The 16346-nt window shown below is 40.9% G+C and overlaps 1 protein-coding gene across 1 annotated transcript in view; it reads left to right on the top strand.

Annotated features, from left to right (window-relative positions):
* Nucleotides 1-16346, top strand: part of fbxl17 (F-box and leucine-rich repeat protein 17) — a 147572-nt gene that overhangs the window by 35250 nt on the left and 95976 nt on the right. The window contains exon 7 of the mRNA XM_049763597.2: nucleotides 13106-13213. Within this exon, the coding sequence (XP_049619554.1) occupies nucleotides 13106-13213 (108 nt within the window). The remainder of the gene's footprint in view (nucleotides 1-13105; nucleotides 13214-16346) is intronic.

Genomic DNA, 16346 nt, shown 5'->3' with positions numbered 1-16346 from the left:
ACTTCGAAACTCTCACGTTGGTAGAGCTACCGACTCAGATGTTGATAATGCCTCCGGACAGTTATGGCATTCTAAATTGGCCATCATCGGAAGAAGCTGACCCCTTCCGTCTCCAACACCACTGAGTGCGCAGAATCGTCTGTTCAATTCCCCAATGCCTGTTTTCACCGCAGGGCAATATCCAGCCCGCTCCGGCAATATCCAGCCCGCTCCGGCTCGGAAGCTCTCAAAGGGAGTGCTTCGTTTGATGTGTGAGAAGTCCGTTTTAGTTGGATTGTCACGTTTGGCTTCCTGTTTCTTGTAAGACAAAAGCAAAGATTTTATCCTCTGCCATTTGTGCGCCAAGTGTGTTTCTACGGATGAGAATTATTTGATGTTCACAGTTGTACGGTAGCGCCGTATCAAAGTCTTAACCTCACTACATTAAATCTAATCTAACATGCGGGGAACCCCTGCAGCTTCCGCTTGTGTGAGCGTTGATACCCTGATCAACCAGGATTGCGTGTTAATAATGTATGTAAATCTTTTTGCTACGTCCATCCTGACATGGGATGCCGTACCCTCCGGGTCCCTCGCTCCCTCATCCAGCCCCACCTCCATCCTGTTGTGCCTAAACATTGAATAGGGCTCAGTAAGCAAACGGCCTCATCAATTTTTCGTACTGACTCATCAGATTAGTTTTCTTTCACCCGGTCCTACACCTTCAAATACTCCATATTGCATTTTGTCTCAAACCTGAATGTTTTTTTCTACTGGCAATATCTCCAACCTGAACATGGTTCTTTTTTTTATGATGCTCCTTAAATTTGAACAAGCCAGTGTGAATGAGATACTGTACATCTTGTTCTGGAACTGTACACTCTTTCCTGACTGCGCCTCATGGCAAAGATTGCTTAAGCTAGCATATCTCCGTGTCAACCCCTGCCACGCTGACTCCGCAGCAGGCTGGCCGTAATATCACATTTTTATGCTCCCCTCTAATGCCCCCATAAACGCATCACTATGTTATACTCCCCTCTGCTTTCTTTTATCATTTGCATGCCTGTTCACAGGGGAACGCCAAAGAAGCGAGTGTTTCCTTCCGCACCTTCGGCACTCATTCATTTCTGATGTTCATACCCCGTTGCGATGTTGTCGCCTTGTATTCTGGGTGAATCTTCTTGCTGATGTTCATCAGGCCCTTTTTAAACTGTTGCTGATCATCAAAAAATAATAATAAAAAAGACTCAGCTTGGAATAGAAACTGGTAACAACACAAGTTATTCAGCAAATTTGGGCAGGGCCACCGGGGGAAAAAAAATTCCCCAGAGTTTGAGAAATGAAGTCGTGCCAGAGCAGACGTGTCTGACGTACTAGAAAGTCATCGGATTGTCATATGACCAGTCCAGAACTGATTTGACTAACACTACACTAAATAACCCTTGAAAACACACCACCATTTTTCATAGTGGCACTTAATTAATTTTCCCATTGATAAGATCAAAATAGACACTCAAAAATAACTGACTTGTGTTTAAGAAGTTGTTTTAGGGATAAAACCATTGTTAAAGTCCATTGTTAATGTTCGACTTCAATGATCAAAGGACAGGAAACAAAAATTAATGTGTTCTTGGTTCTTCACTTGCTAGAGTTACTCATTCAGTTCGTCACTTGGACACCATTAATCAGTAAATCCTTCTAAAAATATAAAATGTTTAAACTGCTTTTTTTTTTTTTTTTTTAAGTGGGGGAATTCCAACCGCTCAAACGATCCAAATCATCATGATCAAAGTCTGACCACACATAACAAAAAGAGATCTGTCTGTCTAGAATACCAAACATGTTTAAAATTAGCCAACCCAACATCTGTTTGGATCGGCGAAACACTTTCTTAGCTGCCAAGTACCAAGTTCTGAGATTGTTGTGCGGTTTGCGTGACAGCGGAATGTTGTCGCGTTTGATTGTTTGCGCTCAAGTTCTCGCTCGCAGCATCTGCCGCGCCGGCCTCTTTTATCGTTAAAAGAATCTTGTGACATTTTATGATGTATGCTCGGGAAGATGAGATGGATGATGTTTTAGAAAGATTGATGATGTTTGGTTGAGATGATCAATGAGCAGCTCTTTGTGACTATGAATGGACAAAGAAAGAACTATTCAACACCCTAAATGACTTTATAAATTAAAAACAACCTTTTATGGCTCCGCTTCATATGTCCTTCGACGTTTTGCTAAATTTCACATCGACCTCAATAAACAATCGCAGATGCTTATGTCAACAGCACAATAGAAGTAGTTTGTTTTCTTCCCACAACATTCTCATTGTTTTTAATCTATGTCATTATTCTTAAACAAATTGCTGTTCCCGTTCATTGACACGTTGCCATTTATTACTTGGATTTTCGAACCAAAAACCATGCCGATTTTTTTCATGCTGTGTTCTGAACATGTAAAAACATTTTTCTTCAGCTTTTAACAGTCACATGGCAACGCTGTACAGCTCATGTTGTGACACACTTGTCTTGCGTGTGTTTAGACGCCTACGACCAAAGGCTGTCATTTTCTACAATGAGAACAATTTGTAGCTCCTCGCTGCCACGTCTGTGCCGTTTTTTTTGTCATTTCCGTTTACATCCTCGGTCTTTCCCGAGATTTGTTTGCTTCCCTTTGATTTCCCTCGATCATTCCCTCTGTCTTTGCGAGTCCCATTGCTCCCTGGGGAGCAATGATTCTCTAACAACCTTTTACTGAAGGCCCGTGGACTTAATGATCGAGCGCTATTGCCAACATCACGCGGCACAAAAGGTCAATTTTCCACGGGCAAGCTTTTCAGGTTCCCTCCTTGTATTTTATTATTCTTATCAACACCATGTTAAATCTGACCTGGCTCGTGTACAATTAGTCTGCGTGTGGCTAATGTGGCAGTGAATAAAAGTGTAATCGTGACACTTTAGCCATCTGTGATAGGAGTTCATTTAATTAGTGCAATGATGGAAGCAGAACGCTTCACCTTTTATCTCTTGATACCGATCCATCGTGACACACATATAGCGCGCACACGCACGCACCCACATTAGATTTAGCTATTAGCTTGTTAATGAGTTGGGTCCCCTGGTCATTAATTGTCAAGCTGAACTGTAATGGGAAAGATAATGGTCCTCTTGTTTACAGCTACACAAAATAAAGCGAGTGTGCTGTAGACCTCTCACAAGAAGCCCCAGCATGTTTTTAATCATGAAAATTGATTTGGGATTGTTTTTCAACTTTGGAAGTCTTTGGCTCATTTCAACAATTGCTTTTGTTTGGTTCATTGTCTTCCTGATGGGTTTTTTTCTTAGTGGGTTTGATCATGAATTTGATTAATTGTTGATTATTTGGAACTGATTTTTAAAGCTGTGGTAAAGTATGCAGCTCATTCTTTAGCTCAGCATGATTCTGGCCTGTAAACTTGATTTCATCATATTAGGAGACGTTTTCATACATTAATTAAATAACAATTAATTGTTCATTTTCCACAGTGTCAAATTTTGTCCAATACCCGCCCCTATTTATTTTTTTTTCCTTCAAACTTTACTTCACGGAGCTATTGACGTATTCTCCCTCAGTATGTGTGACATATGGGAGTTATTGTATTCTATGTCAAGAATGTTCCGCTTGTCCTTCCCTGCTCCCTTTAAAAGCCTTTTTCAGAACTGTGACAGAATGGCTGCAGGACAATGTGATTTCCTTACATTGCGGGGGACCACAGAAGTCGATGTATGGAATAAGCATTGCCGCTCATTGCTAGCACTTTACTTGAAGCTCCGTTCCAGCCCTCTGACAGCAAATATCTGTCCCTGTCACTACTCTCACCATCCGTATGAATAATGCCCCCCTGAATGAGCTCTGCACATACCCGTAACATGTAACAGCCTTCTAATTTCCCTGCCCGGGGCACTGTCACCTGCCCGGCCATCATCTGCATTACAGAACTCCCCGAATACTGAGGTGTGCGCGCCTCACGAGTATTTAGGATGTCAGCTGTCTCCATAACGTTCCTCAAGCTCTAATCATAAATCCCTCGCAGGCAGAGGCTACATGCCTGGAGGCCATGAGGGCAGAGGAGGCCAGTACCCACAGGCCAGCCTCGGGTCTTTCTGGCCCATGACGCTGGAAAGGTGGAAAGAATGACGGATGGGTTTCTGCTGCGTAAAAGATTGTACCAGAATACCCTCGAAAACTGAAAATGTACTTTTACTACTGACTGGAGAATGATTCAGAGAAGTCCACGAGAGATTTGATAAAAGTCCATGCTGGCAGAGAAGAACAAGTTGAAAACTATTGCTACCAAAAACAATCAAGCACTTTTTTTTTTATATTGGATCCATAAGGATTGCTATTAACACCTGACATACAAAGATTATGCACATCTGAAATCGAGAGCGTCATCTGTAAACAGCAAAAGCCAGATGTTGCTGCAACTCAACAAGGCAGCAATTTGTTTTTATAACCTTTTAATGTCAGTCTGCGTCAAGTTGCCTTTTCAAAAGGTATTTTATCTTTAATAACTGCTCGGGAAATGCCAGCAAGTTGAATAATCTCTTTTTCCCCACTTTGTGAGAGTTACATAAACATATTCAAGGAACACATAAAACATTTAGTTTCAGAACTGAGTTGATATGGCTCCTCATTTTGAATTGAAGAACTGCTTACAGTGTACCTCATTTGTTGAAGCTAGGTTGACCAAGTTATCTGTGCTGCAACCAATTGAGTTACCGATTGGTTACCCATTGGTCGCCTGTTTATAGAAGCTGTTGTTCCATATGTTTAATATTGTTTGTCAGAAGAAGAGTTCATGGTTTGCTGTAATAAACCAATATGGACCCTCACTGTAATGCCTCCCATCAATGAGCAGGTTTCTCTGGTCCAGACACATGATCCACTTGACTTCTTTAAGTCCCATTTGTCATCATTAGCTGGGGACATAAAACTGATCTCTAAGTAAAGCTTAAATGTTAAGTCAATTTCGGGCACGCATTGATAGATTGGACCGGACCTGTTACCATGGGAACAGTGAAGGGTTAAGAGGTTCACCGTTGTGCAGACTGAAGTTTGTCACGGGGCCTTTTTCCAGTTCAGCAAGGTGGTCTTAGTCTATTGCAAAATAGATCGACCTTGTGGCCAAGTACTGGCTTTTTCTTTTAAGAACACCTCCATTCAACTCTGCATCCATTTTGTGTAGGGACAATCAGGTTGATTGCGAATGCGCCCACAGCAAGTTTCTAAAAAATCAATCTCGATGGTCTGAAATACTTTGAGTGTATAGTGCTATGAAATTAGGCAACGACTGAGTGTGTGTGTTCATGCTTTTGGCACTCGTGACATATTTTGTGTTAGATTCCACACTATTCTGCTATTGTCTTTACATATCAACACCTTATAAATACGGCCCGGCCCCGAGTGCTGGAAATGTTGAGTTAAAAAAAAAAAAATCGGCTCCAGTGCCAGTTAGAAGCCTGCATTCTATTAAACTTTGGTAGACCGGATGATATGTCACATGTAATTGTAAAAGAACCAGAATGTGCATATGGATGCCATATTTTTGTTCTTGCAAACACAACCTGATGGTAAGATGGACTTGGTATGGTTCACATATTTGTCTTTTCTAAAAGAGGATAAGAAATGTACAGTATAGGCTGTTTTTTGAAATATGTTTTAATATGGGCTCACAAGAGTTTTGGAAAAGCACTTTGATATACTTTCAAGATAAATAATATTGATCATATTTTTTTTTAATTATTGAAGGGTTTTTGTGTGCAGAAAATGTTTTATTAGGATACCATTAATTTTGTTTTTTTATGCATACTTAAGGGTTAGGGACAAAAATTGTATCGCTTTAACAGTTATGACATGATTTGTCATACATTGTCATTAGGAAGATGTTTTAATGTGAACTGTCAATATTGTGCATTTCCCTTTTTACAGTATCGGCTAAAGCTTGAAGTCTAATAATCAGCAACCGTGTCTTTTGGCCTTTGCCAATTTTCTGCCATAGAAAACCTTACCAACTTCTTCAAAAGAAGAGCCTTCGTAGTAATGTGCACTTTTGGTTACACTCTTATCCTTGACTATGTATTAAAATCAGCGAGCCGTATAAATAATATAGCAGGTTGACGTTGAAGGGAGACCCCTCCGTGAATATGCGTGGAGGAAACCAACACACTAGTGGGATTTGAAAATCCATCACTGACGTTGACCGCAATGACGGCGACCACTTTACATTTAAAGGGAAAAGAAGTGTCACTGGGCGCCCTCTGTGGTGCCTTCACTTTTTATGTCTGATGCGCAACAAAGAACTGTTGAATTGCAAAAAGAACACATAAGGAACTAAAGCCTCGAGAGAGCTATCTGAGACTTTTTACAAGCTGATGTACAGTAACGGCTTTACATTTAGAGAAGCAAAGCTGCTCTTTTGACCCCCCGCTCACAGTTGCTTCTGATTTCACTCGTATTGATCTTTGGGGGGGAAACTGCTTGTGAACAACACATCTTCATCTTTCCAAGTTGTTACTTCATAGGTCCTCCAGAAGCCAGAGCACCTGCATCCCATAATGGCACGTTTACACAAGTGCGTGAAGCTCTTGAGGGAAGCGAGAGCTTTAGCGATTGAATAAATGACAGGTAATTTTCAGTTGAGAGCGGCGTATGCAGACGAGCGAGGCGATCAATCAGTCAGGCGATCACCCGTGCAGATTCTAGTCGTCCTGGCGTCATCAAGGCAGACGACGTCGATGAAACGAGACGAGATGCTTGACAAGTGCGTGGGGAACGTGGCATTGACGTGCATGTGGAAATGACGCATAGATTTCCCTTGAAAAAGCGTCATTGTTCCGCCGGGGTATCTTTTGTACCAAGTCGGACCAGAAACGCTTTGGAAGATATGTGAAATGATATTGCAATCTTTTTATGGATCTTTTATCCCTTCTATCCAAAATGGGTCTGGCATGGTCACAGCAGGAGAAAAGTAGATCTATTGATCCTGGGAGTTTCATTTTTCAAACACGGTCATCTTTCACAGTTGTTCCTTCGATTTTTGAAAAGCATACATAGTGCTTTTCTACAAAGTTTATGGACTTTTTTTTTTGTCATGCTGTGAGTTGGAGTGCGGTGCTGTGCAGTGGTGGGTCGGATGCTCGGTGGGGACTGCGGCAGTTCTTCACCTAGGTTACTTCTGCGTTTGAATTCTAGCTGGTATTCACCATGCTCGGGTTTGTAGATGAATGGAAAAGATACACTCAAAGCACATTAATGCTGAATTTCAGCAGTTCAGGTAACCCAAAAATAATGAACATACGTTCTGCATATACATACGATATTTCCAAAACCATTTGAAAGTAGGTTCCAGTTAATTTTTTTTATGTTCATATTAGAGGCTGTAAAAACTGCCGGGCCTCACTTGAGTTTTATTTTTTATATCTTGTCAACCCTTTGTCATAAACTCTAAATGGGAAGAACAAAATCGATAGTGTGACCTAGCTCACCTGCATCACGAGTAAAAGCATCTGGCGGATGAATTAACATAAATCTCTCCCAAAGAGTGTCAGTAAAAATTTATTTAAATTGTCAGAGTCATGGAAGCGGAGTTTATTGCTGGTCATTAGTATTGTAAAGGATTACGTTTATTGATGCACCTGATCTAGTAAATTGGCAAATGAGTGTTTTGGTCCGGTTTAGATATATGATATAAAACAAATAAAAAATATTGTCATAGGCAATGTGGGCTCGTTACTGTTAGTGTCCTTGAAGGGGACTTTGTGTTGGTGTCTATCGCGGAAAATCTGATTCTACAATCTTGATATAGCCGAATTTATTTAAGTGCTACCTTGATTTATGAGCGTTCCCCACTGCTCACTTAATTTATTAGCTTTTTGTGTTATGAAATTTTGAGTTACTAGTGAGCTTCAAATACTTCCAAAAAAATTGAGCCATTAATGTGATGTAATGCCCTCACAAATGGGCAAGGAGAGCTGCTTTCATCCATACAAAAAAAAAATGTACGACTGTATACAATGCACAGTGCAGTAACAAGAGTTAGCTCCTAACATTATGCTCGAAAAAAAAACACCCAGCAATAATAAAAACATTATTTTCATTGAAGACTAATTCTGCCAATGCCCCGCAAACGGCCCTGAGTTGAGTTCTTCTGCAATGCATTCAGACAGGCATGAAGATGGATGCTTAATAGAATGTGTTGCTGGCTATTCAGTAATCATTATTAATCTGTGTGTCGGCAGATCCTTTCTCGGCTTGCCGCCGCGTTCATAAAGCTTGCTTAATTAGATTGATTGATTAGAAAGTGGTGATTCAGAGCTCTCACATCCCCCTGCCTCCGCCTCCATCCCATCAGGCCTTTAATAAGATCAGACCGCTTTCATATTCATGCGCCTGCCTCTGTGCACACCAGTCGTTTTTGGCGGCCCGTCCTACCGCCCTGCCTGTCACGTCCGGATCCAGACAGGATTTGCCGGGCTAAAGCCGCTAAACAAATACGCCCAAGATCACAAGCTTCATTATAGTAATCGGAAAAGATTGAAAATTTCTTCTTGTTTATCTCGCTTGCCTCTGTAATCTGTCCGGACTCAGTGAAACGTATGCAATCTGTGTGTGTGTGTGTGTGTGTTAGACCTTCTCATCTCGCTTCTCTGATCGATACCCAGGCAAACCTTGTACTTAGTGCACAACAGCTCATCAGCACAGAGGAAGCACAGTAAAGAGACTCTCCCTCGCTGTAGTAAAACTTAACGACTTTCCGTGTTGCCTTTGTCTCCAGGCAGCGGATATTACAGAACATAATAAGTATGCATTTAGATTTTTTGCAAGATCACCACTCCTTCAAATCTATACAGCCCAACACAGGCCTTTAAAAGTAGACAATGTTTTGTCTATGTATGTGTGTGTGTGTGTGTGTGTGAGAGAGATCAAGCATGGGTCTTTAAGTGTGTGTTCCCTCTCCAAGGCCGTGATGAGACCACTGCAGGATCACCCCCAAGAGAGTATTTGTGAGGGAAATGATTACCTTGGAAAAGAACCCAACTTTGATGAAAATCACCCCACTCCAATTTGCACCTCGCGGGCATGCATGCGGTGTCCATGTTTTCGCATCATATTGGAAATGTGTAAAATTGTACAAGAGCGTTTTCGTAACAAAGTGCTTTCATCAAGACGTCGTTATATTCAGCGGCCTCTGATTGAGTTGCAGAATTTTCATCTCGAGGGGTTTTTGGATTGAGACTGCTCTGATGCTTTTATTTTGTGTGGAATTGTACTTCAGGGAGCAACAATAGAACCACACACATCTAAAGTTGTTCGAAAGGCACATCGCCATTGAAATACATATAGTACAAATGTTTTTTTTTTTCCCCAGTGTTTGGAAGCTTTTATTTATCTAACCTCAGTCATGTCACTTAAAGATTAAGATATCATTTACTCGTAATTAATCGTTTTTGGAACGCTAGCTTGCATTACTGATTGTTTTGTAAGTCTAGACATGATTTTTTTTTTCCAATTTTAATCTTTAAATCTTGGGTAAATACATGCCAAGGAATATTAACTATGCAGTGGACCCCTGGAATCTCAAGACTTTGCTGATAGAAGAACAAAAATAAAATCAAAACATTATTTATAAGCCATTTTTAAAGCCGTTTTCAACACTTTTGAATGGCCAAATTATTTTAAAAATAATATTGTGTGGGATAATCAATAGAACTGATTTTTGGGGAAAATAATGCAATTTGTCAAATTTTGGCATTGGGATTTTCGGCCCAGTGTCAGTTATATGTTACTTAAAACACGTACTGGCCATTTTCTTTTTATTACGATAAAAGGAAACTTTCAAAGTCCAACAGTCTCCTGAATCAAACTGACTTTCAAGCATTTATAAATGCTTAACTTTTGTCAGTCCTAAAATGGAGTTATACCAGATGGCAATTTTATTCATTAAAGCATTTTGTGTAAGTCACATGACTTGCCAAAAATATGTCTTTCTAATGATGTTTTCTTTTGTCCCAAAATCTCTCTGAATGGTAATTTGGGAAGTCGAAAGCATTCATTGTCAAACACACGCAGGAAACACTTAATAGCGCAACACTGACCGTGAGTTCTTTTGGCAATGTAGACGAGCTTGATAAATGGAAAGTATGACTTTTTAATTCGTATTTGACATCGTTTTAAGGCTCTACTCTACATGCTCGTGTTCTTAATCACTGATGCTTTGTTTCTATTGGTCCAGAACAGCTAAATGCTAAATGAGAGGTGCATCAGGCAGGAAATAACGGCGCATTGGACAAAAAAAAAAAAAAAAAAAAAAGACAAACACCACTCTGGTCTGATGGAGTCAAATGAGTCGTATGATGGACCATATCGATGTCCATATTGGAGTAGATGTGGCCCCTGGGTGCTTCCCCAGCATTAGCGTAGGCAAGAACATGAAACACACTCTCACACGCAACATTACCTGTTTTTTTTGTTTTTTTTTTTGGGCAACCACAGCACTCTCAACAATTACCTTGCAACAAGACCCACACAAAAGCCATCTTTATGATTGCAGCGTTGTGCAATTGCAGTCTGCTTTTCTTGCTTCACTAGGAGAGTATTAAATCAGATAGTGGAAGGCTGAAAGGTTTGAAGGCCTCTCTTGGCGGGCCACAAGGCTTCTAAACAAATGCTTGCCATCGCTATATTTATGTTTTTAAATCAAAGTCCTTTCATGGCTGAAGAGGAGCATGTTTTTTTGTTTTTTTTTAGATTCAGAATTTTACCGAGTAATCCACATTGATGGATCCACACGGGTACAAGTCTTAATTTGATACGGTACATGCCCACCTGGCCTGTTGTGCGCTGCTCTTTATTTTTTTCCCCCGTACTTTCTCGCTTGCTGAAAATAATTGTAGCGGTGTAATATTCTTTCTTTGGCAAATGAGACTCGCTACACAGATACAGCCTTGGAGTTGAGAGTCTGCATTTTTTTATTGAAGCGCTTGACTTTTTCATTGCTGCTAGTTTTTTTTGTTCATGCTTGTGGAGCTCAGCTTTTTTTTTTTCTCTTTTGGAGTTGCATCCACACACTTGTCTCTACCTGGCCCTGCAAGATCATGTTCCGTATGCATCAGGTTTTCCAGTTGGGAGCACCGACTCCCCTTCAGATAATCACTTCTGACTGGAGCGAGAGCCAGATCGGCGGGTCCAAATCTGAGGTGGAGAATTTTTAAGTGGCTCCATCTTATCGATTTCATCAGTACAAGGTTGTCAAGTACAGTCAACTGTTACGAACACCGCCGTCCGGGATGAAGCGTTCTCCTCTGGGGGGTTGATTTATTTAGCCACGTGATGTAAGCACTGGAAGAAATGTCCATCCTCACAACTTTGCCGCCATTTTATGAATCTGTGGAGTTCACTCAACTGCTTTTTCTTAGTTGAAATGATCAAGGGCTGTTAATTTTTTAAATGTTTTGCACACACCCAGAGAAAGTCTTTTTTTTAATTGAAATTATAATTGCGAGTTAATCTGCAAGACAATTTGTGTTCATTACCACAAAAAGTCTATTTAAAAAAAATTAAAGTGAGAATTGAGCTGATTTACACATTTCTATAGTGGGGATTGAACACCCTTGAAGTCTTATAAATTAAATTTGGAAAACAATGCACTTTTGAATTCAAACAAATTTCAGTGCATGAGTCACGAAACATCTCACTCACATAAGGCCTCAGGGCATGTTGCTAAATCCAGATTCCATCAAAGTATTACATTTATTTGATTTTTCTTCCAATGGCTCTGTTAATTAAGACACCACATGTCGCCTGTCCTGCTTCTAAAGCTCTTATGAAGGCTGACAACACTCAAGGTCGACCTTGGATCAGATTATTTCAAGTTGCAACCTGAAAGATGGCCAGCACTATTGACTATACTCAAGAGGTTCCACTGTACTAAAAAAGCAAAATACCTCTGGCGTAAAACACAAACTCAAAGCATATTTCAACATCTCTCCAATTGATAGAAAAAAAATAGTCGAGTATGAGGAGCAGGTTTATTTTGTGGAGTAGCAAATAAGAACTCAATTCTTTTGGACATAATGTAATTGGTGGTGCGGTGCTACATCTAGTCTGCTAGACCTTGCGGTCACATTCTATTATGAGCCATTTCAAACCTTTTCAACCAAGTTGGCTCCATACCGTTAAGCTCGAGAAATTCTCCGTAAAGCTTGAGTGGTGCTCCAGGAGGTGTTTTCACCCACATAAGTGACTTCGGCAAAAAAGAAATGGACTCTGTCTTTGTTGTTGTGAGTCCCGGAGCCAAAGTGTTTGTCATTTGAAATTTGCAAGATTTAATTGTGTGGTTAATTTTATTTGTTTTATTTTAGATTCATGACAAGGGATTATGTTTTGTTTTATTCATATTTAAGTACACTAAGCTGTTCTAGAGTTTCTTGGGGACCTCCAAAAAATAATTTACCTAGACGTGATTAAAAAAGCTTTTTTTTTTTGCCATCTAAAGTCCTTCAGTGTTCCGTCGTCAATTAATCAGCCTAAAAAGTCGATCCGCTCTCATTTCTTCTCATCTTATTTGCTTGTGGTGATTGATGAGAAGACTTTGAGAAGCACGGAGAGGACAATCTCCCACATCTTTCTCGGGTGTTTCTGAGAGTGAACGTTGCTACAGTATCAATACCTGTATTGATGAGCACAATATAAGGTGGTGGAAATGTTTCGCTTCCCCATTGATCCCAGCCGATCCATTCTGAGGCTGCTCGTGGACGGCCGGGTGAATGAAGGGGAGTGGTCCATCCATCATAAGTCGATGCCGCTTGGCAGACGAGTCTCGTTTTGCCTATTAGCCTCTTTCCTCCTCCTCCTCCTCACTTCAGCTGCTCATCAAGCATAAAACAATCCAGAATGCAGCGCAGATGGAGCTGACATTTAGTCATGAATTTGACAACAGCTGTCTGCACCCACTTGCTTGTAGAATTTCTCCACAATACTTGTTTACAAGATGATTGTACCCTCCCCGCTGTAATGCTCATTTGTGTTTCACCGCCGCGACAAAACAAATTGTAACTTGAGTCAACTAAATTTCATCTCCTCTTGTCTCCTGCAGGTCACTGACCAGTCCATGCGAGCGGTTGCCGAGCATTGCCCAGAGCTGCAGTTTGTCGGCTTCATGGGATGCCCCGTGACATCTCAAGGAGTCATCCATCTCACCGCTGTAAGTGTCATACAGCTTTGGTCATACCTGGACCATGATGGTGAATGGCGTTTTTCAAAGATCAATATTCAAAGATTAGCTGTATTTCATTCCTAGATGTGCAAAAATCTAAAATAAACAGAACTAAGATGAGACAGCTCGAAGTGTTTCAACACGAACATTGCGACCTTAACTACCCCAAAGTCATTCAAGGTTCTTCGTTTAAACAACGAGGTGAGATGGTGAATTTAGTAAAGTTAGTTCTAAATCTACTTTATAGACAAAAAAATATAATAATAATGTAGCACTGAGTGACAAAATAGATTTTTACCTTTTTTATTTTAATTGTTTTAATTTTAATTATTTTTCTTAAATTTGTCAAAACAGTAAATTAATCCTGTAAGAGCTGTATCTTACAAATGTGACTCCATTTTCTTTGTGCGTGGATGTTTGATTCGGGTTTAATCCTAGCGCCTGCAGGCCGTGCAGTGTCTCCAAGTGGTAAATTGTACTTTTTAAAAAGAATCCCAGAACCCGACTGTGTCTTGTATCTCCGACTTCAAGTTATGTGTTCCCTTTTAAATCTCATGAAAGCCTAATGAGATGAATCCCAATAATATGCCACTTGTCTAAGTGCACCCCGCTGTTTGTATATTAGCATCCTAATGAGTCGGGGCCCCGTGGTTAAAGAAGCTCGGCGCCATATAAACATGGACACACAAAGGCGAATCCTCAGATGGCATTCAGCACTTTTGTCATAACAATCCATCTAGAATGCACAGTCGCTCTTCGGGACCGATGTGTATTGTACATCCACATATGTGCCCTTGTAATACAATTCGATTTATTTCTGATGAACTCGGGCTCACGCACGAGTGTGAACGCACCCACGTGGGGCTTGGGCGGCCGTTCCCTCTCAAATGCAATTACTGTTGTGTTAATAGGACTGAGACAGCCGATACCGCCCTACATTATTAGATTAAACAGCAGATTAATTTGCACTTATGGTTTTGGCCTCCCTATCATCTCAGTGGCCTCTGGTGACCTTGGCCATGGTGTTGTAGACAGACCGTAATGAAGCCAGCCAATCATAACAGCGAGGTGAAGGCGAACATGCACGGTCTGGCTTACTTCATTATTATTTATTACCATGTTAACCCGTGGAGAGTTTTAGCTGTGCATAATCTTGATTTCTAGATTTTTTTTCCAAAGTTAGTTGCTGATTGGTTATCGATTGTTTATTTCAATTATACTCTCAACTTTTGAGATGTGATGACCGCATTATTAAATCACACGATGGATTTTTATCCAAATATTCAAGTGGGGGCTGAATTCACACACCGCCGTCAGAAGAAACGATCTGAAAAATATTAACAGCCACAGAGTCTCCTTGCTACATTTACAAGTTGACCACAAACATGCAAAGGACTGAAATCCTGGAAGACTACGGCAAGATCTCTCTCGGAAGACCTGGAAACTGCCAATATCATTGTAAAGATTCAAAGGCGAAAAGATACGGCAGCGATGCAAACGCCAGTGGAGTGAATGCCTCCAAATTGTCTTGCCAACTGTAAAGGAACAATGTCAGACTTGTTCAGCCAAAGCTAAGACAGCATGGATTACAACTCTGCACCAATTCCTGCTGGAAAGCTTGCACTCGAATGAACCTGAGGATTTAGAAACAACGCACCTAAGAGAATCTGTTGTCGTTGCCATGGATCACATCGAAGCTCCTCTCAGGGTCTTATTTTTGTTATTTCCACTGCTATTTTTTGTGTTTCAAGGCTTCCCATATTGCTTGTTTGCTCTTTTTACTGACTCTCTCGGTAATCTTCTCCTTAGCAGGTGATTCCGCCTCATTTATTCCCACTTGGCCCCTCCCATTGTCGATTGAAAATCGTATTCCCGCATAAGGAATCGTTGCATTTCCTGATGACTCCGTAGACTATCCATGCGAGCGCAAGGCTGCCCTCCCCCTCCCCCCTTGCTCAATTATTACCTTCCCTCCCTCTTATTTGCCTCCTCAATTGCACGCTGTCTCTTTGATAAGCTACCCATTCCCCTTACTCGCCACCCTGTTAGCGCAAAAGAGAACTGGACAAAATCCATTATATTTTATGAAGTTCTCATTTATGGCACCCTCATATCAGATTGATATTCTTTTTTTAAACCGACTTCACACAAATGAGGGGACGAGGAAATCAATTGGAAACGGTATTCTCCTAATCACGCGATCTGATTCTCGCAACGGGCCTCCCACGGCGCTAATGCCGATGGTGTGCCGAGTAACTATAAAGACTTGGCATTTATGATCCTTTAATGGTTCGGCCGTGGTTAATTCCACGCGGGCTGTGCGGCTCCCCTGCGACTGTGCGGCAAAACTCGATATCTGTAGCACGGATCTGCTTGCTAAGCTATTGTCTAGTTGGTTTCAACAAGAAAAACAATTGAGCTCTTCAGTCTGGGAGAAGTTTTACACCATTTCACTTAAGTTCAAGATTCAAGATTCAAGATTCAAGAAGTTGCCATTTTGTTAGTTGAAGATTATTATTACAGCAATATGTAGATGCTGAAGCGGTGCCTTTGACAATTATAAACATGCACTTATCAAAAGCTAGCTGCTATTTTGAGCATGTACTGTAAAATGGGAATTTTTTGTTGTTTTTTCGATGATTCTATCCCATCGTGACACTCTTTCAAAGTCCCAAACAAAGTTGTCTGTAGAAAAGACGTGATACATTACTGTGAAAGTACTTCTGAACGCAACAAATTTCGTATTTGGCTTTGATTGTCTGTGGATTGGCTGAACTCAAACTCCAAAAACCTCAAATTAGACCCTGTTATGTGTGTGGCCCGCTTACGCTAGCACGCCTCTTCTAACTCGCATTCTCCTGATTGAAAAGTATTGAAATCACCTTGTTTCCGTTAACCGTCTTTTCGTTTGTGAGCTTTTCCATCAATCAGTCTTAAGACATTGCCTCCCTCTTGCATATGTGCTGTGTTTGTTACGCTCACAAACAGTCCCTCAGTGTCTCTCCATCTTCCTGTCAAGCGCGGCTCTTTTCTTCTGCCAGTGATTAAGTCCAAGGTCGACTCTATTGGAGAGTTGATGTCAGGAGAGCTGCCCGCTCTTGGTGGCGGCGAGCGTTCCTCC

This window comes from Syngnathus scovelli, chromosome 3, assembly GCF_024217435.2.
Source record: "Syngnathus scovelli strain Florida chromosome 3, RoL_Ssco_1.2, whole genome shotgun sequence".
Classification (NCBI taxonomy): Eukaryota; Metazoa; Chordata; class Actinopteri; order Syngnathiformes; family Syngnathidae; genus Syngnathus; species Syngnathus scovelli.
This window is presented reverse-complemented; position numbering and strand designations above follow the sequence as displayed.